Source organism: Scyliorhinus canicula, chromosome 18, assembly GCF_902713615.1.
Source record: "Scyliorhinus canicula chromosome 18, sScyCan1.1, whole genome shotgun sequence".
Classification (NCBI taxonomy): Eukaryota; Metazoa; Chordata; class Chondrichthyes; order Carcharhiniformes; family Scyliorhinidae; genus Scyliorhinus; species Scyliorhinus canicula.
The window spans coordinates 16,279,608-16,304,931 of NC_052163.1; the positions used below are offsets into that span (position 1 = coordinate 16,279,608).

Consider the following 25,324-nt stretch of genomic DNA (forward strand, 5'->3'; position numbering starts at 1 on the left):
TGGGCATCGTCGGTGGTCCCCGCCATAAAGACGGATAAGACAATCCAGTGGGAGGAAACTGGAGCACCCGGAGGAAACCCACGCAGACACGGGGAGAACATGGAGACTCCGCACAGATAGTGACCCAGGTGGGAATCGAACCTGGTACCCTTGCACTCTGAAGCCACAGTGTTAACCACTGTGCTACCGTGCTGCCCTTAGCGCTCTGAGCTTAATTAATAGGGGCATAGAGTACAAGACCAAGCAGGCAGCACGGTAGCATAGTGGTTAGCACAATTGCTTCACAGCCCCAGGGTCCCAGTTTCAAGTCCCGGTTTGGGTCGCTGTCTGTGTGGAGTCTGCACGTTCTCCCCGTTTGTGTGTGGGTTTCCTCTGGGTGTTCCAGTTTCCTCCCACAGTCCAAAGATGTGCTGGTTAGGTGGATTGACCATCCAAAATTGCCCTTAGTGTCCAAATTTGCCCTTAGTGTTGGGTGCGGTTACTGGGTTATGGGGATAGGGTGGAGGTGTGGCTTGGCAACCATGAAAGAGCCGGTGCAGACTCGATGGGCCGAGTGGCCTCTTTCCAGAGACCCAGGATAATGCTCTGGGGACAGAGGTTCAAATCCCACCATAGCAGATGCTGAAATTTGAATTCAATAAAAGTCTGGAGAGAATGAGAAACTAGTTATGAGGATAGGTTGGATAAGCTGGGATTGTTGTACCTTGAGAAGGCTTAGAGGAGATGATAGAGATGTTCAAAATCATGAGGGTCTTAGGAAGCGTAAATAGGGAGAAACTGTTCCCAATGGTAAAAGGATCAAGAATAAGAGGGCACCATAGTGGCAATTGTGCATGGTTAACTATTATTGTTGTTTGCTCATTTTTGTCCTGTATATATTTGAAAATACCTCAAATAAAATATTTTTTTTTTTTTTTAAATGAGAGGACACAGATTTAAAGTAATTTACAAAAGAAGCAGATGAGATGTGAGAAAAAGTTTTCACACAACGCGTGATTTGGGTCTGGAATGTAGTACCTAGAAGTGCGTGGAAATAGGTTCAATCAAAACATTCAATAACGCATCAGATAATTATTTACACAGAAACAATGTGTAGGGGTACAGGTAAAAGGCAGAGAAATGGCACTAAGTCATGATGCTGGAGTGCTGGTGCAGACACGGTGGACCAAATGGCCTCCTTCTGGACCACAACAATTCTATGATCATATGATCCTATGATTTAGAACACAGAACACACAGTGCAGAAGGAGGCCATTCGGCCCATCGAGTCTGCACCGACCCACTTAAGCCCTCACTTCCATCCTATCCCCGCAACCCCAATAACCCTTCCTAACCATTTTAGTCACTAAGGGCAATTAATCATGGCCAATCCACCTAACCTGCACGTCTTTGGACTGTGGGAGGAAACCGGAGCACCTGGAGGAAACCCATTCAGACACGGGGAGAACGTGCAGACTCCGCACAGACAGTGCCCAGCGGGGAATAGAACCTGGGACCCTGGCACTGTGAAGCCATTTATTTAGGGTAATGTCTTATCCTAATATCTTCAGGCACTTCATCAATGAGGTTCCCATCATCATAAAATCAGAAATGCATAGTTTTCAGTTCCATTTGCAATGCTCAATTAATGAAGCAGCTTATGCCTGAGTGCATCAAGACCTAGACAACATTCATGCTTGAGCGAACAAGTGGCAAGTAATCTTTGCATCACACAGTGCCAGATAATTAGTATCGCCAACAAAAGGTAGTCTAACCGCCCACACTTGATATTCAATGTCATTATCATTACCAAATCCCCCGTAATTAAACCATTCACATAAATACAGTGGCCATAAGAGCAGATCAGGGGTTGGATACTCTGCAGCAAAGGACTCAGCTCCTGACTCCTCAAAGTCTGTCCACCACATACCAATCACAAGTCAAGAATGTATTAGCATAGACCCCACTTGTCTGGATGAGTGCAGCTCCAACAATACTTAAAAAGTTAACCACCATACAGGACCAAATTTGATGGGGACACCATTCATCAGCTTAAACATTCACTCCCACAACTTACCAAGTTTAAAATGATAACACCTCCTAAATTTAGTTAGAAGGACAGGATCAGCAGGTATATGTGAACAACACCTGCAAGTTCCCCTTCACAGCACACATGATCCTGACTCAGAAAAATACTGTCATTCCTTCATTCTTTTTAGGTACAAATACTAAAACTCTCTCTCTCTATGGGTACTGTGGATGTACCTACACCACAAGGACTGCATTGCTACCTTCGAGGTTCAACTAGGGATGGACAATAACTATTGACCTTGCCAAAGATACCCAAAGCCCATTAACAGATAAAAAAAAGGGCCTAATTTCTCAGTGTTCAGTTAAGGCATACAGGGAAATCAATGCTCTTTAAAACATGTGAAACTGAATAGAAAAATATTAGGTTACTTTTGAAGTAGATGGGATTCAGATGGTACTTAGACAAGAACATAGCATTGATTAAACATTAAGAACTGGAGTTTATTAATGTTTGGTGCCACACTGGTTAGCACTGCTGCCTCATAGCGCTAACGTGACATCATCTTCGCAAGGTTTACAATAGGTTTGCCAGGCACAAGGCCGTCATGGGGATCGCTCCCAGAGGTAAGTATAGCACCCGTCGTTGGGGGGGGGGGGGGGGGGGGGGGGGGGGGGTGGGGGGGGGTGGCGCGAGGGTAGAAGGACATGCTCAGGCAGTGCCCTGACATAGGTTGGTGCTGCCAGGTTCCAGGCAATGCCAACCTGTGTCGGGGCAATGCCAAAGCAGAACATAGCAGGAGCCCATGGGGGAGGGAGGGGTGTAGGTAAGGATTGTCAGGGGTAGGGGGCTTTGCTATTAATGGTTGTCCAGGAGGGTAGGGGCTTTGCCGACGATGAAAGTCAGATTGGGGAGGGGTGTTGACAAAGGTGAATGTTGGGGGAGGGGAGAGACCCCCAGGCCTCCGTGGTGGGCGTTGAGGCTGTTGGGCTGCAGCGCCGATCGGGGAGCCCTTTAAAGGTGGAGCCCCCATCTCTTTGGAACCGGTTCCTGGGCAACAGCCAGTTACCACAAATAATATTCATGATAATACTGAAAGTGTTGATACAAGTGTCTCACCTCTAAAGGGTTGTTACCATTAGATAAAATATCTAGTAAGTCTGCAGAAGATATAAAGTAGAATCTAGGAAAGGCAAGTCTTTTTGTCTCAAGGTATTCAGCCAAGGCTTTTTCACAAAGTGTTAAACTAAATGGAAAGCACAGAAAAAGAAAGGATTATATATAAATCAGAACTTTGAATTGTTACAAAAGCTATAAAATGCAGATGCTGGAAATTGAAATTAAACCAGAAAAGCTGGAAATACCCAGCAGGTCTGGCAGGATCAGAGGTGAAATGTTGTTCCCTTCCACGTGGTGTATTTTGTGGTGAGTAGGCATTTAATAGGGTGGGAGGGTGGAGATTATGCCACCTACCCACCTCCATCTCGATAAAGCCTAAGTGTAAAGGCTGGTGGACAGGCAACACCCACTGCCTCCACAGGGGCGCCAAGTACAGAAGAACTACCAGCCTCTAATTGGCTCTCAGCAGACAAAAACTCATTGCTGACCTATTATTTGCCTGTATGCACAAGATTATGCAGGATTTTCCAAAAAGACGTGATGTAGTGGTCTCGCTGGCTCTCCAGCCAGTGGCAGAGACCCCCATCGCCTTCATAAAATTTCACCCAAAGTTTCAGGTCATCAGGACTGATGAAAGATCACAACCTGAAACATTTACTCTGTTTCTCTCAGAACTGATACATTGAGTCTACCATGGAAATAGGCCATTTGACCCAACTAGTTGATTCCAGCGTTTATACTCCACATGAGTCTCTTCCAACAATTTCATCTGATCTTATTCTATTTCTTCCTCCCTCATATGCTGATCTAGTTTACCCTTAAATGAAGATGTTTGGTTCAACTACATCTTGTGGTAACTCTCGTTGGATAAAGTAGTTTCTCTGGAATTCCTTACTGAATTTATGAATGATATTTCATATTTCTAAAACCTGTTAAACATTTCTCCATGTCTACCCCATCAAGCCTTTTCAGTTCAAGATTTGAGGGGGTTCCTGGAAAAAAAAGGAATGTGTGGAACTGCAAGATTTGTTGGTCAGAGGAATGCTGCTCAGGAAAATGCCAGGAAGGTTAGTGTGATGGCGAGAAGACTTTAAGAATATTGAGTTCTAAGTACTGGGCATTTTCAGGGTTAAAAGCCTGGGGGTTAGAGTGTGTTTGACTGCAATGGTCATGTTTTTATAAAAATACTTCTGTTTTGCAGGGACTGGGTGTTTTTAGCAGCCAGAAGGTGCAATTGACATAAGAATATGTTTTTCAGTCCAGGCTAATGGGCTGTGATATGACTGAGAAAGTCCCTGGGGAGTTAATATGCCTTGCAGCCTGCAGTGATCATTTGTTTTCCATGTAGGGAGATGAGGTTATTGCTGGGTAGAGCCAAGCAATGCAGAGAGACATTTTTAAAGGCATCAGAGAAGCAAAGAATTTTGGCAAAAGTTGTGGAGAGAGGCAGTTTTTGGAGAAACTTTGAAGAGTGGAGTTGAATTCTAGTCTGCCTGATGTTGAGTCCACAACTCTCCCACAGTATGATCGATTGAGAACTGTATGTTTCTTTTGTTGTTGCTTCATGGGAAATTAAGTAGTAGTATTTAAGGTGTAAATTGTAAGTGTTCTTTTCAGATGTGAAGTTAACAAAGCTTAATATTGCAGTCAGAATAAAGTTTTGTTTTAAAAATAACCAAACCTTATTTCTTCATGCAATCACTCCTGAGACGAATCATTCTTTCCGCACAGTCTTTCAAATAAACCTAAATATTGGGGTTTCGGTCCAGTATCCCAGCCATTGTTGGGGTCTGGTCTGGGAACAAACTTTTCCAGCAACTCACCCAGGTCCTCGGGACCTCATCTCTGATGCTCATTGCCTTTGCTACTTCTAGCCATGCCTGCTTTGGGTGTTTTTAATCTCCTGTCAAAGAAGAGGATTTACAATTGCTTGGTGGTACAGAACTTGAATATTGCTGAAAAGTTAAATATGTTGAAAAGCTTTTCATCTTGAACTCATCAGGGAAATTGCAAGAATGCCAAATTTCAAACAATCACACAACAATTTATACTACACGAGAAAAGATTGCTGATTTCCTGTCAAGTCACCTCTGATTGGACAGGCATTGCCATGGAGAAAGCAAAAGGTAACTATAGGCTCCCCAAGCTCTCCAAAAATATATTTGACCCAAAGTTGTATCATGTTCATTTCCAACTGCATTGACAATATTAAGGTGAGACACAGTCCCACGATATAGTCATTGAGATTGAATAGATTGGTTGCAGGATATCTAAATCTGCTCCATACCCTATACTGCACTTGTTCTGGGATACACAAATTAATTTCATTTTTAGTTTGATTCGTTTGTGTTACTATATTGCCTCAGTAGATGACTGCATTAAAATCAAGAACGGCATGAAGCACACCCGCACTGTAAACTGGTCAAATGGAAATGTTTCAGCTGCATGACTAATGCTGCCACCAAACATGTAGTAACTTGAATGATCATGTACTTTCCAAAAGTGAAGAGATTGTCCTGGCAAATAGCTTCAACTGCAGTGTTCCCATGTCCCACATCAAATGACAAGAGGTATTCCTGAGTTTGAACTCCTCTATTCCCAGCTATCCCACCAGCCAATGAAGATGCTTAATCCTTGGAAGTGCATCTAGTAGATTTAATGCATGCATACTGTGGAATATCTAATAACTTGTCTGATTATCACAAGCAGTGCAAATGTCTGGTTGCATTGCTAGACGTGAGGGCCAACCCAGACTTAGGCCAGGATTTTCTGATCTCGTCTGCAGTGGATGTCATGGTGGGTGGGAGAGGAAAATATTGCGAGATGAAAAAAATCAGGTTTGCGTTGGTGAGATAATTGGGTCCCATCATCCATCAACACATCAATGGCAGATCACGTTTGCTGGAACATAATGTTGGGAATGATATTTGAGAGGAGATGGGGCTAATGCGAGACCATCAGAAATGGTTGGAGTAGAAGGTGGAGGACTTGGAGAACCGGTCACACCGGTAGAATATTCAGATCGTGGGTCTGCCCGAGGGGTGCGAAGGAGTCGATGCTGGCACGTATGTGGGGAAGATGCTCGAGAAGCTGCTTGGTGAAGGTGCGTTTGACTGGCTGGTGGAGATGGACCAAGCTCACAGGACGTTGCTGAGAAGGCCCCAGGGGAACGAGCCGACGGGGGCAATGGTGGTGCGGCTGCACCGGTTCCTTGATAAGAAGAGAATCTTGAGGTGGGCCGGGCAGTCGATGCTCTGCGCCTGGTGGGCAGTGAGATTCGCATGTAGTGCAGAGCTGGCCAAGAAGAGGGCAAGTTTTAATAAGGTCAAGGCGGCCCTCTACAAGAAGGGTGTGAAGTTTGAACTATTGTACCTGGCACGCCTACGGGTGACTTATTGGGGCCAAGAGCTGTAATTTGGATCTACAGAGGAGGCAGCGGAGTTTATGAGAGACAATGGACTGGCAGGAGAAGGTGGCCTTGAACTTTGGTGGAGGAGTTGTGATGCTGCTGTAAAAACGTTTTTTCGGGGCCATTTCTGGTCATGTGGAATGTTCGAGGTTTAAGTGGGACGGTCAAGAGGGCCCGTGTGTTTGCACACTTGAGGCGACTGAAGGCGGATGTGCCATGCTGCAAGAGACCAGATTAGGTTGAGGAAGGGATGGGTTGGGCATGTATTCCACTTGGGGTTGGAGTTTAAAGCGAAGGGGGTGGCGATTTTGGTCAATAAGCAGGTGGCGTTCGAGGTGGATAATATAGAGGTGGATCCGGGAGGGGGGGGGGGGGGGGGGTTATGTCATGGTTAGTGGGAAACTGGAGGGAATGCCGGTAGTATTAGGGAATATTTATGCCCGGAACTGGGACGATGTGGAATTTATGAGGCGGGTCTGGGGAGGATTCCGGACCTGGATTCTCATCAGCTGAGAGCCCTAGGTCGGGGAAGGTATCAGCTACGGCTAAGGAACGCCTTGGTCTCATGGAGCACAAGGTGGGGTCGATCCATGACGATTTGGGAGGCCGAGGGGGAAAGAATTTTCGTTCTACTCCCATGTGCACAAGGTGTATTCCCAAATAGATTTCTCCGTGCTCGATAAAATGCTGCTGGCAGAGGTGATAGATGCTGAATATTCAGCAATAGTGGTGTCGGACCATGGCCTGCATTGGCTGGGAGAGGGCCTGGGGGCCCCAATAGGCTTGGGGAGGTAATAGAGGGGCTGGAGGCAATGTAATCGGGTAAGGCCCCGGGACCGGACGGATACACGTTGGAATTTTATAAGAAGTTTTATGGGGCGCTGGGACCGCTGTTGGTAAGGGCCTTCAATGAAGCAAAGGAGTTGGTAGTGCTCCCCCTGACGTTGGTGCCAATCTCTCTCATTTTGAAGCGGGACTGTGGGTCACATAGACCAATCTCCCTATTAAATGTGCATGCCAAACTGTTGGCAAGGATCCTGGCCACAAGGATTGAAGATTGTGTCCCAGGGTAATAGGGGAAGGCAGATGGGGTTTGTTAAGGGGTGGCACTTGGCGACCAATATTAGGAGGCTCTTGAACGTTATCATAATGCCTACAGAAGGGCTTGAGTTTGAGGTGGGGGTGGCTATGGATGCAGAGAAGGCCTTTGATCAGGTGGAGTGGGGATACTTATGAGAGGTCCTGGGATATTTAGAATTAGAACTAGAACAGTACAGCACAGAACAGGCCCTTCGGCCCTCGATGTTGTGCCGAGCAATGATCACCCTACACAAGCCCACGTATCCACCCTATACCAGTAACCCAAGAACCCCCATTAACCTTATTTTTTAGGACACTAAGGGCAATTTAGCCTGGCCAATCCACCTAACCCGCACATCTTTGGACTGTGGGAGGAAACCGGAGCACCCGGAGAAAACCCACGCACACTCGGGGAGGACGTGCAGACTCCGCACAGACAGTGACCCAGCCGGGAATCGAACCTGGGACCCTGGAGCTGTGAAGCATTGATGCTAACTACCATGCTACCGTGCTGGATAGTTCGGGTTTGGGCAGCGATTTGTGTCTGCTTTATCAGACAATGCTGGCAAACATGCACACGAATCAGGTGAGGTCGGAGTATTTTAGGCTGTACATGGGACAAGGCAGGGATGTCCACTCTCCCCACTGCTGTTTGCCTTGGCCATAGAGGCATTGGCAATGGCGCTGTGAGCTTCAAAGGTCTGGCAGGGGATAATACGAGGAGGGGCTGGAGCATAGGGTCTCGCTCTATGCAGACGATTTGCTCTCATATACATCAGATGCGTTGGGGGGGGGGGGGGGGGGGATTGGAGGGATAATGGGGATAATAGAGGAATTTGGCCAGTTCTCGGGGTATAAACTGAACATGGGCAAAAGTGAGTTTTTTTACTGTACAGGCAAGGGGACAGGAGGAACATAGAACATAGAGAAATACAGCACAAAACAGGCCCTTCGGCCCACGATGTTGTGCCGAACGTTTGTCCTAATTTAATCATAGTGTCCAAAATTCTATGATAATCTAAGGGCAATTTATCATGGCCAATCCACCCAACCTGCACATCTTTGGACTGTAGGAGGAAACCGGAGCACCCGGAGGAAACCCACGCACACGCGGGGAGGATGTGTAGACCCCACACAGACAGTGACCCAAGCCGGAATCGAACCTGGGATCCTAGAGCTGTGTAGCAATTGTGCTATCCACAATGCTACCGTGCTGCCATTAAAAACAAATTAATCTACACACCATTATTCTACCATAATCCATGTACCTATCCAATAGCCGCTTGAAGGTCCCTAATGTTTCCGACTCAACTATTTCCACAGGCAGTGCATTCCATGCCCCCACTACTCTCTGGGTAAAGAACCTACCTCTGACATCCCCCCCTATATCTTCCACGATTTACCTTTAATTTCCCCTTGTAATGGTTTGTTCCACCCGGGGAAAAAGTCTCAGACTGTCTACTTTATCTATTCCCCTGATCATCTTATAAACCTCTATCAAGTCGCCCCCTCATCCTTCTCCGTTCTAATGAGAAAAGGCCTAGCACCCTCAACCTTTCCTCGTAAGACCTACTCTCCATTCCAGGCAACATCCTGGTAAATCTCCTTTGCACCTTTTCCAAAGCTTCCACATCCTTCCTAAAATGAGGCGACCAGAACTGCACACAGTACTCCAAATGTGGCCTTACCAAGGTTTTGGACAGCTGCATCATCACCTCACGGCTCTTAAACTCAATCCCTCTGTTAATGAACGCGAGCACACCATAGGCCTTCTTCACAGCTCTATCCACTTGAGTGGCAACTTTCAAAGATATATAAACATAGACCCCAAGATCTCTCTGCTCCTCTCCATTGCCAAGAACCCTCCCGTTAACCCTGTATTCCGCATTCATATTTGTCCTTCCAAAATGGACAACCTCACACTTGTCAGGGTTAAACTCCATCTGTCACTTCTCAGCCCAGCTCTGCATCCTATCGGTGTCTCTTTGCAGCCAATAACAGCCCTCCTCACTATCTACAACTCCACCAATCTTCGTATCATCTGCAAATTTACTGACCCACCCTTCAACTCCCTCATCCAAGTCATTAATGAAAATCACAAACAGCAGAGGACCCAGAACAGATCCCTGCGGTACACCACTGGTAACTGGGCTCCAGGCTGAATATTTGCCATCCACCACCACTCTCTGTCTTCTATCGGTTAGCCAGTTTGTTATCCAACTGGCCAAATTTCCCACTATCCCATGCCTCCTTACTTTCTGCATAAGCCTACCATGGGGAACCTTATCAAATGCCTTACTAAAATCCATGTACACTACATCCACTGCTTTACCTTCATCCACATGTTTGGTCACCTCCTCAAAGAAGTCAATAAGACTTGTAAGGCAAGACCTACCCCTCATAAATCCGTGCTGACTATCTCTAATCAAGCAGTGTCTTTCCAGATGCTCAGAAATCCTATCCCTCAGTACCCTTTCCATTACTTTGCCTACCACCAAAGTAAGACTAACTGGCCTGTAATTCCCAGGTTTATCCCCATTCCCTTTTTTGAACAGGGGCACGACATTCGCCACTCTCCAATCCCCTGGTACCACCCCGGTTGACAGTGAGGAAGAAAAGATCATTGCCAACGGCTCTGCAATTTCATTTCTTGCTTCCCATAGAATCCTTGGATAAATCCCGTCAGGCCCGGGGGACTTGTCTATCCTCAAGTTTTTCAAAACGCCCAACACATCTTCCTTCCTAACAAGTATCTCCTCGAGCTTACCAGTCTGTTTCACACTGTCCTCTCCAACAATATGACCCCTCTCGTTTGTAAATACTGAAGAAAAGTACTCGTTCAAGACCTCTCCTATCTCTTCAGACTCAATACACACTCTCCCCGCTACTGTCCTTGATCGGACCTACCCTCACTCTAGTCCTTCTCATATTTCTCACATGTGTAAAAGGCCTTGGGGTTTTCCTTGATCCTACCTGCCAAAGATTTTTCATGCCCTCTCTTAGCTCTCCTAATCCCTTTCTTCAGTTCCCTCCTGGCTATCTAGTATCCCTCCAGCGCCCTGTCTGAACCTTGTTTCCTCAGCCTTACATAAGTCTCCTTCTTCCTCTTAACAAGACATTCAACCTCTCTTGTCAACCATGGTTCCCTCACTTGACCATCTCTTCCCTGCCTGACAGGGATATACATATCAAAGACATGTAGTACCTGTTCCTTGAACAAGTTCCATATTTCACTTGTGTCCTTCCTTGACAGCCTATGTTCCCAACTTATGCAATTCAATTCCTGTCTGACAGCATTGTATTTACCCTTCCCCCAATTGTAAACCTTACCCTGTTGCACGCACCTATCCCTCTCCATTACTAAACTGAAAGTCACAGAATTGTGGTCACTACCTCCAAAACGCTCCCCCACTAACAAATCTATCACCTGCCCTGGTTCATTACCAAGTACCAAATCCAATATGGCCTCCCCTCTGGTCGGACAACCTACATACTGTGTTAGAAAAGCTTCCTGGACACACTGCACAAACACCACCCCATCCAAACTATTTGATCTAAAGCGTTTCCACTCAATGTTTGGGAAGTTGAAGTCACCCATGACTACTACCGCGTGACTTCTGCACCTTTCCAAAATCTGTTTCCCAATCTGTTCCTCCATATCTCTGCTGCTATTGGGGGGCCTATAGAAAACTCCCAACAAGGTGACTGGAGGAGATTGGGGGAGATGCCATTCAAGGTGGTGGGAGGGAGCTTTAGGTACTCGGGTATCCAGCTGACACAGGAATGGGGACAGCTCCACAAATTGAATCTGGGTAGGCTAGAAGAGCAGATGAAGGGGGACTTCCGGAGGTGGGACGGGCTCCCGCTATCTCTGTCGGAGAGGATACAGGCTTTGAAAATGACAGTCCTCCCGAGGTTGCTGTTTGTTTTTCAGTGTCTCCCAATTTTTATCCCCAAGGTGTTTTTCAGGAGGATGAATGCAGTAATTTTGGGATTTATTTGGTAAAACCCCACGGGTGAGGAAGTTGCTGCTGGAGTGGGGGGGGGGGGGGGGGGGGGGGGGGGGTGCTTGCTCTTGCGAACTTTATTAACTATTACTGGGCGGTGAACATATGGTCAGGAAGTAGGTAGTGGGGGAGGGGTCGGTGTGCGAGCGAGTGGAGGCGGCACCCTGAAAGGGCACATGTTTGAGGGCATTGTTAACGGCACCACTGCCATTCTCACCAGCTCGGTACTCCACAAGCCCGGTAGTAGTGGTAGCCCTGAGGGTGTGGGGACAGTGGCGGCAGCACAGGGGTTTGGAGGGGGCATCGGTGTGGGTACTGATATGCGATAACCATCCGTTCGGTCTGGGGGTGGTTGCTGGAGGGGTTTTTTGGAGGTGGCAGCGGACAGGGATCAGAAGATTTGGGGATCTATTTATTGATGAGGGTTTTCCGAGTTTGGAGAAGCTGGAGAAGAAGTTTGTGTTGCCAGGTGGGGACGGGTTCTGGTACCTGCAAGTGAGGGATTTTGTACAGAGGTAGGTCTCGAACTTTCCACGCCTCCTGCAAAGGGGGTTACAGGATAAGATGATGTCGAGAACAGGAGTTGGGGAGGGGAAGGTCTCGGAGATCTATAAGGAGCTGATGGAGTGGGAGGGAATCCCAATAGGGGAGGTGAAGAAAAAGTGGGAAGAAGAGTTGGGAAGGGAGTTGGAGGCTGGCTTATGGGGCACTCACTGATGCCACCTTTAAAAGGTGGAAACAGGACAGGGGGACATTGACAGTTAGAGACATAAACACCGACGTTAGGGTCACAACACTGGACGAACTGAAAGAAAGATTTCAACTGGCAGGGGGCAACGAATAAGGTACCTGCAGCTCAAAAGCTTCCTACGAAAGGAAACAAAGACATAACCATGACTGCTGCGACAGTCACTACTAAGACAATTGCTGGACACAGACATTCTAGGCAGAGGGAACTGTCGTGACATATATGGACGACTGATAGAGGCGGCCAACGGCAAACTGGACGTGACAAGGAGGAAGTGGGAGGAAGACTTGGAGTTTGGAAAAGGGTGGGGACTCTGGAACGAAATACTACACAGGGTCAACTCCACCTCCACATGTGCAAGACTCAATCTAATGCAACTAAAAGTGGTACATAGAATATTCTGCCGAGTTTCTTGTTTATCTTGAAAGCTCTCCCAATCTTTATACCAAAGGCGTTTTTTTTTCTGAAAGTGGGCAAGATTATTTCTGACTTTATATGGGCGGGGAAGGTACCAAGGGTGGGGAGCACCCTGCTATAGAGGCAGATGGAGCAGGGGGGTTTGGCATTGGTCAACTTACTTCATTATTATTGGGTGGCGAATGTGGACAAGGTGCGCCGGTGGTGGAAAGGAGAGGGGTAGAATGGGTTAGGATGGAGGAGAATCTTGTAAGGGGTCGAGTTGGAGGGCTATGGTGACGGCAGCATAGTCAATGGCTCAGAGTAGGTATTCAAGGAGCCTGGTGGTATAGTCCACAGTGAAGATATGGAATCAGTTGAGGAGGCATTTTAGGGTGGAAGGGATGTTGATGCTAACGCCACTGTGCGAGAATCATGGGTTTGAGTTGGGGGGGGGGTGGTTAGTGTATACAGGAGGTGGAGGGAAGTGTGGCCTGTCAAGGTGAGGGATCTGTATTTGGAGGAAGGGTTCACCAGTATGGAGGAGCTAAGGGAGAGGGTAGAGCTGCCAAGGGGGAGTGAGTTCAAATATCTGCAGGTTAGGGACTTTGCGCAAAAGGTCTGGAGGGGGTTTCCTAGGTTGCTGGGATATACCCTGCTGGAGCGACTGCTGCTACCGGATGTGGAAGGGGAGGGAAGAATTGGGGATATATACAAGTGGCTGAGGAGCAGGGAGGCGGGTGGGTAGTGAACATCAAGGAGAAATGGGAAGCGGAGTTGGGAGGAGTGATCAATTGGAGAGTATGGAGTGAGGCACTGCGTAGGGTAAAGGGACCTCCTCTTGTGAAAAGCTGAGCCTGATACAGTTTAAGGTGGTGCACAGGGTGCATTTGACTCCGGCGAGAATGAGTGGGTTCTTTCAGGTGGTAGCAGATGAATGTGAAAGGTGTGGGCGGGGCCAGCGAATCACGCACACATGTTTTGGGGTTGCGAGAAATTGGGAAGATTCCAGGTGGGAGTATTCGCGGTCTTAGCCAGGATAGTGGAGGAAGAGGTGGACCCGGACCCTTTGGTGGCGATATTTGGGGTCTCAGAGAAGCCGGAGCTCATGGAGAGGAGGAGAGCCGATGTCTTGGCCTTCTCCCCACTGATTGCAAGGCGGCGAATATTGCATCGCCACCGGGGGTCGCGGCTTGGTTGGGTTGATCTGTAGAACTGCGATTGGAGAAGATAAAGTACGAGTTAAGGGGTTCTTCTGGGGGTTTTGAATAAAGGTGGGGAATGTTTGTGACCGTGTTTGGGGGGCTGTTCGTCATGGGGAAGGGGTGGGGTGAAGAAGGGAAAAAATCTGTACAGACTGTATCGTTCATATAGTTGATTATTGGGAAGTACGTTTCCCAGGGTGTTTATTCGCTGTAAGCTGTTTTGATACATGTTTGTAATAAAATACATTTTTTTTTTAAAAAGTGGGGGGGGGGGGGGTGGGGAAAACAGCCCACTTGGCCAGAACCCGAATGAGTAGGTTCTTCCCGGAGGTGGAGGACCGATGTGAACGGTGCCAAGGAGAACCGGCCAACCACGCCCACATGTTCTGGTCTTGCCCCAGACATGCCGGCTATTGGACAGTCTTCTTCAAGGCAATGTCCAAAGTGGCAGGGATGAGGGTGGAGCCATGCCCAAAAGTGGCAGTCTTCAGGGTCTCAAACCAGCCAGACCACTTCATGGAGAGGAGGGCCGACGCCCTTGCCTTTGCCTCCCTGATCGCCCGCCGTAGACTCCTGCTCGGCTGGCGGTCAGCAGCATCACCTAAAGCTGCAGACTGGTTGGCTGATCTAGCGGCATGTCTCCAAATAGAGAAAATCAAATTCGTCATCCGTGGGTCGGAAGGTGGCTTCCACAAAACATGGGAGCCATTCACCCGTTGTTCTGGGGCCTGTTTGTGGCCTGCAACTAAGTTAGCTAGGGACTAAGGTAAGGTAGCCAAGGTGCAATAGGAAAGAGGGGAAAGGGGGAAGCCCCGGGGGAAACAAGAAAGCGTAGCCAAACTCAGCGAGAGAGAAGGAGGCAGCAGGGAAGGAGGGGGAAAAACAACGGAGGAGAACCAGGAGGAAGGAAAAAGAGAGGGACTCAAGCAGGAAAGGAAACACAGGGGAACACACAAGACGGAACGAGAACAAAAGAACAAGAAGAAGAAATGATCCAAAGTCGAAACTTAAGTAAATAAACAACAGAAACTGACCGAAATGTAAATAATATTAGGGGCACGACCCAGGTGCCCACCCCTGCAAAAGCCTTTTAATTCTGTGGCCGTGATTCTCTGCTCCCGGGAAAAATCAGGAGGGCCGTCGTGAACTCGGCCGAGTTTCACGACAGACTCGGAGGCCGCTCCTCGTCCCCTATTCTCCCCTCCCGGCGGGGCTAGGAGCGGCGCTCCGTAACTCTCGGCCGCCGGGCGGTGCGCCGAGAGTGACGCGACGGCTGCGCCTATGTGACGTCAGCCACGCATGCGCAGGTTGGCCGGCTCCAACCTGCGCATGCGCGCCTGACGTCACGACGGCTGACAGCTTGAACCCACGCATGCGCGGTGGCTGTCTTTCCCCTCAGCCACCTGGCAAGACGTGGTGGCTTGATCTTGCGGGACGGCGGAGGGGAAATAGTGCGTCTGATTAAGACGCCGGCCCGACGATCGGTGGGCACCGATGGTGGGCACCGATCGCCGGCCTGTCCCCTCCCGAGCACAGTCGTGGTGCTCATTCCCCACCAGGCCCCCTACAAGCCCCAAACGGGCATCTCACGGAGTTTTCACAATGGCAGCGACCAGGTGTGGTTGCCGCCGTCGTGAGCCGGTTGTGAACGGCAGGCCGCTCGGCCCATCCAGGTCAGAGAATCGCCGGTCAGCGGCGATTCTTCCGAGCGGGGGGTGGGAGAATCGCGGGGGGCGCCAGGGGGTCGTGAAATTAGTCGGGGGCCCTCCCGCGATTCTCCCACGCGGCGTGTGGGGAGCGGAGAATTGCGCCCTGTGTATTTATACTGTGCTATGGTAAACAAAACCCAATAAAAACCCTCCCTCCAGCCCCTGCAGGGCCCTCCATCCCAGCCAGTTCGACCAGTGACAGGACCGGCAGCCCACGGTCGCTCCTCTCCGTGCCCTGCTTCCTCTCGCTCTCCCTCATTAGCCAAGGCGCCAATTTCACAATTTTTAAAGCACAAGTGAACCTTGCCATTGCAAATTTGCCCCACTGGAGGCGTGGAACCGTGGAGCCCTCGGAGAATACTGGGTCAGGCCTGCTAATGATATGCCAATGGCATTTCCTGTTCATGAACCTCTGGAACGCATTGACGCCACTGTCGAAGCAAGGAGATTTGCGATTTGGCGTGAAACTGGCGGCCACCACGATTTTGGTGTCAGAACAGATTTCGACCCAATCATCTTTCCCGATTCCAGCATCGGCCAACGGAGATTGCCGCCCAGGATGTTGATGAAATAATCTTCAGATATATACTCGACTTGTAACGGCAATCTTGACAAAGCATTAAGCATGCTGCTCTGAACTGCGATATTGGATATCGTATGTGTGCACCGATAATATCAAAGACCATCTTTGTAACCTACATGCTTGCCAAAGAAGGTATATCTTATACGACCCAAAGATTATTCGTCAACGGTTGGTGATCCGTCAAAGAATAAAATGACGTCTATGAAGGTAGTGGTTGAACCTTCTTCCCCCGAAAATGATGCTCAAAGCCAATTAGAGCGTAATTTGTTCCTTTGCTAGTAAGAGGTCGTGAAGCAAATACTGGCAGTCATTCCTCTCCTGAAGGCAATATGTGCGAGATGTTGCACCAACCTCAAAGGATGACGTATCGCAAGCAAGTTGCAACTTACGTTTAGGATTACAATGAACCAGCAACTCTGACTTCTGTATTTCATCTTTTACCTCATTTTATGCACTTTCAACCAGTGCCATGCCTGTTTGACACACAGCAAAGTGTGTAAAGACTTCAATCATGGTTGCTAAATGTGGCACAAATTCACCATAGTGATTGATCAATCCTAAAAGCTATCTTACTTGTGTCACATTTTGAGGATATGGTGCATCTAAGATTGCTGCCATCTTCTTTGGCTCATTGTATAAGCCATTTTTAATGATGATATGACCCAGGTAATTAATGGAAGACTTGCAAAAGTCATATTTTCCCTTTTGAATTCTCAGGTTGTGGAAGAGTAGCTTCCAAATTCTTCAAGAGTTCCTGTTCACTTGAACCGGTGATGATATTGTGTAAATAACATTGCACCTCATTCAACCCACTCAAAATTTGATCCATGGATCTCTGAAAAAGAGCAGGAGCAGATGTTATCCCAAAAGGAAGTCCTTGGTTCGGAAACAGTCCTTTGGTGTGTCACAATAGTGAGTAGTGGCTATGATTCTGCAGCCATGTTCATCTGCAGATATGCCTGTGAAGATACATTTTACTGAATTTCTGCACTCTAGAACATCCAGCAAACAAGTCTTCAATCAGCGGCAGTACATAATGATCTGCTCACAATACTGGGCTAATAGTTGTTTTACAATCTCCACATATTCTCACTGAGCCATGTTTCAATACAGGAGCTATTGGTGTTACGCAATCATTTGTAGCAACTGGCTCAATGACTCCTGTTTGGCCTAGTTTTTCTAGTTCTTCTTCAACTTTTGGACTTATGGCATATGGTACGGTTCTAGCTTTTGAGACATTTTGGTGTACTGTTTGGCTTGATTTTTAGTGGAGCTCAACTCCAATCACAGAGCCTTGTCAATCTTCAAACAACTTATACTTGTTGCGAGTTGCTCTTTGAATCCACAAGTTGATTTACTGTTTCCCAGTTGACTCTAACCTTTGCCAACCAAATAAAGCAGGAAAATTTTCACAGGCAACATACTTTCACCATAATGCATCCTTTTAATGGTACAACCTTTTCAGCGTATGCCCTCAGGATCACATTTGACCATTTTAAAGGCATATACTTCAGCTTTTGACACAGTTATAAATTGTCTCAGGTAATATTGGATCGGATTTGTTTATTGGTCACGTGTAACGAGGTACAGTGAGAAGTATTTTTCTGCGAGCAGCTCAAACAGATCACTAAGTACTTGAAAATAAAAAAAAAATAAAATACATAATAGGGCAACACAAGGCATACAATGTAACTACATAGACACCGGCATCGGGTGAAGCACACAGGAATGTAGTATTCATCAGGTCTCCATAAGAGGGTTGTTTAGGAGTCTGGTAACAGCAGGGAAGAAGCTGTTTTTGAATCTGTTCGTGTGTGTTCTCAGACTTTTGTATCTCCTGCCCGATAGAAGAAGTTGGAAGAGTGAGTAAGCCGGGTGGGAGGGGTCTTTGATTATGCTGCCAGCTTTCCCCAGGCAGCGGGAGGTGTAGGGTTAGGGTTAATCAATGGATGGGAGGCAGGTTCGTGTGATGGACTGGACTGTGTTCATGGCTCTCTGAAGTTTCTTGCTGCCTTGGGTCGAGCAGTTGCCATACCAGGCTGTAATGCAGTCAGATAGGATGCTTTTGATACAGCTGTACCCATACCAACTTCCATTTTGATTTTGTGACCTTTGAGTTTTGAATATGGCCAAAAATGTTGTTCATCACCCCGTACCAACAAGGCGCCTAGCTTTAGCTCCCCTAGTAGTTCAGTTTGTTGTCTTCAGCATGGTCTTGAACTTCGTCTACTAATTCATAGACACAGCTAATCTGTTTAGATTTTTTTTTTCTTCGCACATTCTTGGAGTTGGAGAAGTTTTCAGGGGCAGGATTCTCCCGAATCAGCATAAAAAACACCGCGAACAACTCCGAGGCGGGCTGACCGGAAGTTGCGGAATTCTCTGCACTTCCGTGGGCTAGGCTGGCGCCAGAGGGATTGGCGTCGTGCCAGCCAGCAGGGAAGGGACTGCGCGAGTTAGCTCATACACAGATTAGCCAGCGTATTCTGCCGCATGCGCAGGGGGGGGGGTGTCTTCTCCACGCTGGCCATGGCAGAGCCCTACAGGGGCCGGCGCAGAAGGAAGAAGTATGCCCATGGCACAGGCCTGCCCATAGATTGGTGGGTGGCGATCGCGTGCCAGGCCACTGTGGCCCCCCCGCCCCCCACCCCCCAGGGTCGGATCCCCCCTGCCCCCACAAGGACCGCACCAGCCAACGTACCTGACACGTGCCGCCGTGTGGGACCATGTCCAATCCACGCCGGCAGGACTGGCCAGAAACCGACGGCCGCTCGGCCCATCGGGGCCCGGAGAATTGCCAGGGGGCTGCTGCCAATGGCCCCGAACGGCGTGGTGAGATCCCCGCTCGAACACCGGCGCCACAGAATACCGCAGCTGGCATCGGAGCGGCGGGACAGGATTCACACTGCCCTCCGGGGAAACTCCGGGGGTTGGAGAATCCTGCCCCCGAGCCCAACATGCCTTGCCAATATGGCCTTTTTTACCATAGTACTTAAATTCATTTATTCTACTCCAGCAATCCCCTGATGAGTGTCCAACCTGTGTACATCAGTGACATGGTTGTACCTTTGTTCCTTGCGGTATCCATTTTGTGGATCTTTGCTCCAGCCCCATCCATGAAGATTCCTTTGTTTCTAGCTTTATAAATGTGGTAGCTTATACAGTTGCTTTGAGAATGAAAACACTTACAGTAAGCAGCCTTCTCTGAATAGCTTCACTGCAGAGTCCACAAACCAACCTATCACGAAGAGTTTCATTAATTGTTGCACCAGACTTGCAGAAGTTTTCGGGGGCTAGTTTGACGCCGGAGCAGTTGGCGCCGCTCCAGCCGGCACGAAGGACGGGCGGGAGTTTGCACATGTGCAGAACGTCCGGCATATTTCCGCGCATGCGCAGACCGGCCAGCATATTTCCGCGCATATGTGGGGGTTCTCTTCTACGCGCCGGCCCCGGGGCAATATGGCAGAGCCCTACAGGGGCCCGGCACAGAGGAAAGAAGGCCCCCATGGAAACAGCCCGCCCGCAGGGTCGGTTGGCCCTAATCAAGGGCCAGGTCACTGTGGGAGCCCCCCCTGGGGTCAGATCCCCCCCGCGCACCGCCCCCCCAGGACCGCCCCCACACACTTACATGCCAGGTCCTACCGTGCGCGAGGTGAATAATTCACGCCGGCGGGACTCGGCCAAAACTGGACGGCCACTCGGCCCATTCGGATCCGGAGAATCGCCGGGGGGGGGGGGCGCGCTGTCAACGGCCCTCGACCAGCGGGCCTGAATCCTACTGGCCCCCGAAAAAAGGCACCGGAGAATAGGGCAGCCAGCGGGAGGTCAGAGAATCTCGCTGCAGATCTCTATGCTTGTTCAACATTAATGTGGAGATGCCGGCATTATACTGAGGTGAGCACAGTAAGAAGTCTTACAACACCAGGTTAAAGTCCAACAGGTTTGTTTCAAACACGAGCTTTCGGACCACTGCTCCTTCCTCAGGTGAATGGAGAGGTATGTTCCAGAAACATTTATATAGACAAAGTCAGAGATGCCAGACAATGCGAGCATTTGCGGGTAATCAAATCTTTACAGATCCAGAGAGAGGGGTAACCCTAGGTTAAAGAGGTGTGAATTGTCTCAAGCCAGGACAGTTGGTAGGATTTTGCAAGTCCAGGCCAGATGGTGGGGGATGAATGTAATGCGACATGAATCTAAGATCCCGGTTGAGGCCGCACTCATGCGTGCGGAACTTAGCTATAAGTTTTTGCTCAGCAATTCTGCGTTGCCGCGTGTCCTGAAGATCGCCTTGGAGAACGCTTACCCGGAGATCAGAGGCTGAATGCCCTTGACTGCTGAAGTGTTCCCCGACTGGAAGGGATCATTCCTGCCTGGTGATTGTCGCGCGATGCCCGTTCATTCGTTGCCGCAGTGTCTGTATGGTCTCGCCAATGTACCACGCTTCGGGACATCCTTTCCTGCAGCGTATGAGGTAGACTACATTGATCGAGTCGCACGAGTATGTGCCGCGTACCTGGTGGGTGGTGTTTCCACGTGTAATGGTGGTATCCATGTCAACATTGCAAGTTTATTTATGAAGGAAACCATCAACATTTGCATTACATTAGTATATCACAGCAATATACACACGTACTGCCGTTTTCTGAATCTGTATTTATTGAATTTATCAGCCTAGCAGTTTGTGCAATCAAGTTCCATTTTAATGACACTATGTATGCCCAAAGAGATGTAGCCATGGGATCCCCTCTAGGCTCAGCTCTCACTAACATTTCCATAATTTCTACGAGAAACGCGTATATGATGGAATGAGCCCCAAACCTCCTACCCCATCCATGTTCCCGATACACGCGTATATTTACAATGTTTGAATCACGTAAGGATTTCCTTGCACATCTTAATACACTTCATCTTGCGCTCAAATTCAATTCACTAAGGTGCTCCCTGTCCTTGACGTGCCAGTTGAGAAATTTGCTAATGCATTTTCACTACCGTCTACCACAAGCCTATCCTTGCTAACCAATGCAGATATTGGGATTTGTATAGTTCCAAGTGCTATAAGATTGGTTTTATCAGCAGTCTGTAAATAGGCATTTTCTCACCTATGCAAGCCTGATGCAGAAATAGAGTGCAAAAAGCTATTCTTCAGAACAATGGCTATTCTGATCAGGTCATTGTTTGGTGTATCAAGAAAATTTGCAAATGGGCCAAAGACTACCACTTTTGGACCTAAAAAGTGACCACTCCATTTGAAATTAAATGAAAATCGCTTATTGTCACGAGTAGGCTTCAATGAAGTTACTGTGAAAAGCCCCTAGTCGCCTCATTCCGGCGCCTGTTCGGCGAGGCTGTTACAGGAATTGAACTGTGCTGCTGGCCTGCTTGGTCTGCTTTCAAAGCCAGCGATTTAGCCCTGAGCTAAACAGCCCCATTTCAAGTTACCCTGAAAAGGCAAAGGTTCTCAAGACTTTTAACATTAGGTTAAGCAAGACGTTTCACACCCGACACTCAATGGCTTCTACTCCGTGGTTACACAGGTAGTATTTTCCATTAACAGGATTCTGCCATCAGTCCAAAAACACATTCAGCCCACCACACAATTAAGTAATGTCATGCATGAATTTCAGGTGCTGGTGTGAGGCCAGTTATGTAGGTTGCACTTTTTAGTCACTGGCTGATTGAAATAACCAATATAGGTGGAATTTTCTCCAAATATTGTTGTGTCAGGTTTAGTCAAAAAACTAACGTGTTTCTCCCCAGAGAGACAGGCATGTTTCCTGTTGAGATCTTTGCACACATTGCCATTTTTTAGAAGGGGCGTGTTTTGTGATCAGCGGCCATTTCTAAAGGGTTCCCTGAACTCAAAGTGAAACTAAGGACCCCCTCCACTCATCACGGAAATGGGGAACCCCCCTTTGTTGATGGCATGTTCCTCCCCACCCGTCCCCTCAGAATAAAGATCGCCGGCATCGGGGCCCTCCCAATGGGTCTCCCTATATGTGCTAACCATCAGGCTCCGACACCGTTAGGAAGTACCAGGTCCACCCTGCCAGCTGTCCCACCGATCACTCAGGGGCTACAATGATCTCCGAGACCCTGGCATGGACATCACGTCTGGTATCTGTGCGTGCTACTTCCCAATGGGAGGTGGGAACAGGACATAGGATATAGATATAGAACATACAGTGCAGAAGGAGGCCATTCAGCCCACCGAGTCTGCACCGAACCACTTAAGCCCTCACTTCCACCCTATCCCCGTAACCCAATAACCCCTCCTATTCTTTTTGGTCACTAAGGGCAATTTATCATGGCCAATCCACCTAACATAGCATCTTCCCGGAGGATTTGGTATTAAGCTGACTTTGAATATTAAAATATATTTAAAAGAATGGTAATCAGGTGCATGCCTTCGTTGGCGCAAATCCCACTTTGTTGGGAAGATTCCAGGAGAGGCCTGAAATGGGATTTGCAAATCCCACTATGTCAGGAAGATTCCAGGAGAGGCCTGAAATGGCATTTGCGCCAGGTGCAACACAGCTGTAAAATCGTCACTCCACTGTTCCTACAGTGGTTCATAATAGCAGAATATAGGGGCGGCACATGGCACAGTGGTTAGCACTGGGACTGTGGCGCTAAGGACACGGGTTTGAATCCCGGCCCTGGGTCACTGACCGTGTGGAGTTTGCACATTCTCCCCGTGTCTGCGTGGGTTTCAACCCCACAATCCAAAGATGTGCAGGTTAGATAGATTGGCCACACTAAATTGCCTCTGATTTGGAAATAAAAAATAATTGGGTACTCTAAAATTTTAAAAAAATATAGCCGAATATAGAGTGTACTCAACTAGCCCATGCTCACAAAACCCAAAATAACCGCTTATTGTTAGACATGATTTCGAGATTGGGTAGAACTCACTTCACAATCCTGAGGGAGTTGAAAAGTGCAGCAGCAATCATTTTAAGATAATTAGTCCAGCTTGTAATGTGGCTCATTTGCTAGAAACTCTGTATATTCATGGTTTATTCGTGTATTTGATTCATACACATCGCCCCGTTCTCGATAAAGAAAAATAATATGTTCAAATTTTGCACCTTTTCTAAATTATCTTGGGATTTGGAGAGCCTATAGTATCCTTTTGCTTTCTCTATTAATATCTTGGGCATTTAGAGTCAACTTGCCAACCAATCTGCTCCATTTTCTCCTGCAGTATCAATTGTTATAGTTTGAAATGAGGCATTCTTGAGTTTGTCTTGATAAGTTCAAGAAGAAAATAAGTCCCTCTGTTCAGCAATATTAAAGAAGGCTTGCCTTTGACCACTTCTGCTACCAGTACAACCTCCAAGGAAGAGTCAGAGAGCTGGGTAGCAAATTTCCCTAATTTTTTCCTGGTATCATTTACCTTCTGATTGCTTTGGGAGCAACTCTCCTGCAGCCATTCTATATTTCAAATCACGTCTGCAGTCTGTGGCTAGGTAATCTGATAACAGGATGCTGATTATTTCATTAAAGAGCCAGGACAAAGTCCACTTCAATTACCAGGGGGTTCCTGACTTGTTAGCAGCTTCCCTGTTGCATGCAGATTTGTTCTGCTAAAATTCAGTCTTTTATATCCTACACTATTTAATTGACAATCTTTTTCTTTAACTATTCTTTTTCTATGCACGGTAGCATAGTGGTTAGCATAAATGCTTCACAGCTCCAGGGTCCCAGGTTCGATTCCCGGCTGGGTCACTGTCTGTGCAGAGTCTGCACGTCCTCCCCGTGTCTGCGTGGGTTTTCTCCGGGTGCTCCGGTTTCCTCCCACAGTCCAAAGATGTGCAGGTTAGGTGGATTGGCCATGCTAAATTTCCCATAGTGTCCTAAAAAGTAAGGTTAAGGGGGGGGGTTGTTGGGTTACGGGTATAGGGTGGATACGTGGGTTTGAGTAGGGTGATCATTGCTCGGCACAACATCGAGGGCCGAAGGGCCTGTTCTGTGCTGTACTGTTCTATGTTCTATGTTCTAAGTAACCACGTTCAGTTATCCCAACTATATCAGGCACCTCATAAGTAATTATTTCCTCCAGGACATCTGCTTTGTTTCAGATGCTGCGCAAACTGCTCTACAGACAATTTAGTTTGTTATTATTAATTAATCTCTTCGCTTTATTTTTAAAGTATTTTATACTTTATGTCTACAACTGTATTTGTTTCCTAACTATTTATGTTACCCTTATTCTGCATCTTGATCTGACCTTTATTCTCATCTTCTATTGTTTTTATCTTTCACCAGTCCTTTAACCACTCCCACCCTCTGCTTATCCCAATGCTAGTGTTAGTCTCCATGAAATGAAGCCTTTCCTTTCCACATCAGTCTTCCAACTGTGCATTTACCTTCCTGATCTGTTTATCTCTATAGTGAAACAATACTAGTATAAAATACTTAATATTTTTAGTTATTTCCCAGTAACATATAGTAACAGAAAATAAGTTAACATGAACATTAACATAAAGATACATTAAACAGCCACTAACCGTATCTGTAATTCTTCGAGCTTGTCATACAAACCAGGTTTATTTGTTGCTACCACTACATTTGGAGTCTTAATTGCATCTGCCATGACTTCCTGCAGAATACAAAATTGTAGATTAGCCACCTAATAGTTCCATCTTCATTCTTTAGATGAAAGTGTCCTCCATTTACCAGTAGGAGTAAGTTCATACAACGATTGCAGAAATTGGCCATATTTCAATCAATCTCATTCTGATTTTTGTAATGTCAGCTATTTAATTACCCATTCTGGTCCAATATATAAAGCATACCACGATGCAGAAATGGCAATGTTGCATGACTGTATACTAATGCTTAATTCCTAAAGATTGTTTCATCATTGACAAGCAAAGACACTTGTGATGTGCAAGATACTTCCATTTGAAGGACAAAACAAGCTTTGTAATGATAGCTTTTCAACATCCAACACAAACAAGAACAAGAATAACTTACATTGATATGGTGCTTTGATGAAGTTATGGCTGCCAATAGTGGGAGAAGCAAAGTGGTTCCACAAGAGGCCAGAGGCAA

At 47.5% G+C, this 25,324-nt stretch overlaps 1 protein-coding gene across 1 annotated transcript in view; it reads right to left on the reverse strand.

Annotated features, from left to right (window-relative positions):
- Positions 1 to 25,324, reverse strand: part of LOC119953684 (dynein heavy chain 17, axonemal-like) — an 821,504-nt gene that overhangs the window by 447,332 nt on the left and 348,848 nt on the right. Inside the window, 2 exon segments of the mRNA XM_038778213.1 lie at positions 3,128 to 3,254; positions 24,778 to 24,869. Of these exon segments, the coding sequence (XP_038634141.1) occupies positions 3,128 to 3,254; positions 24,778 to 24,869 (219 nt within the window).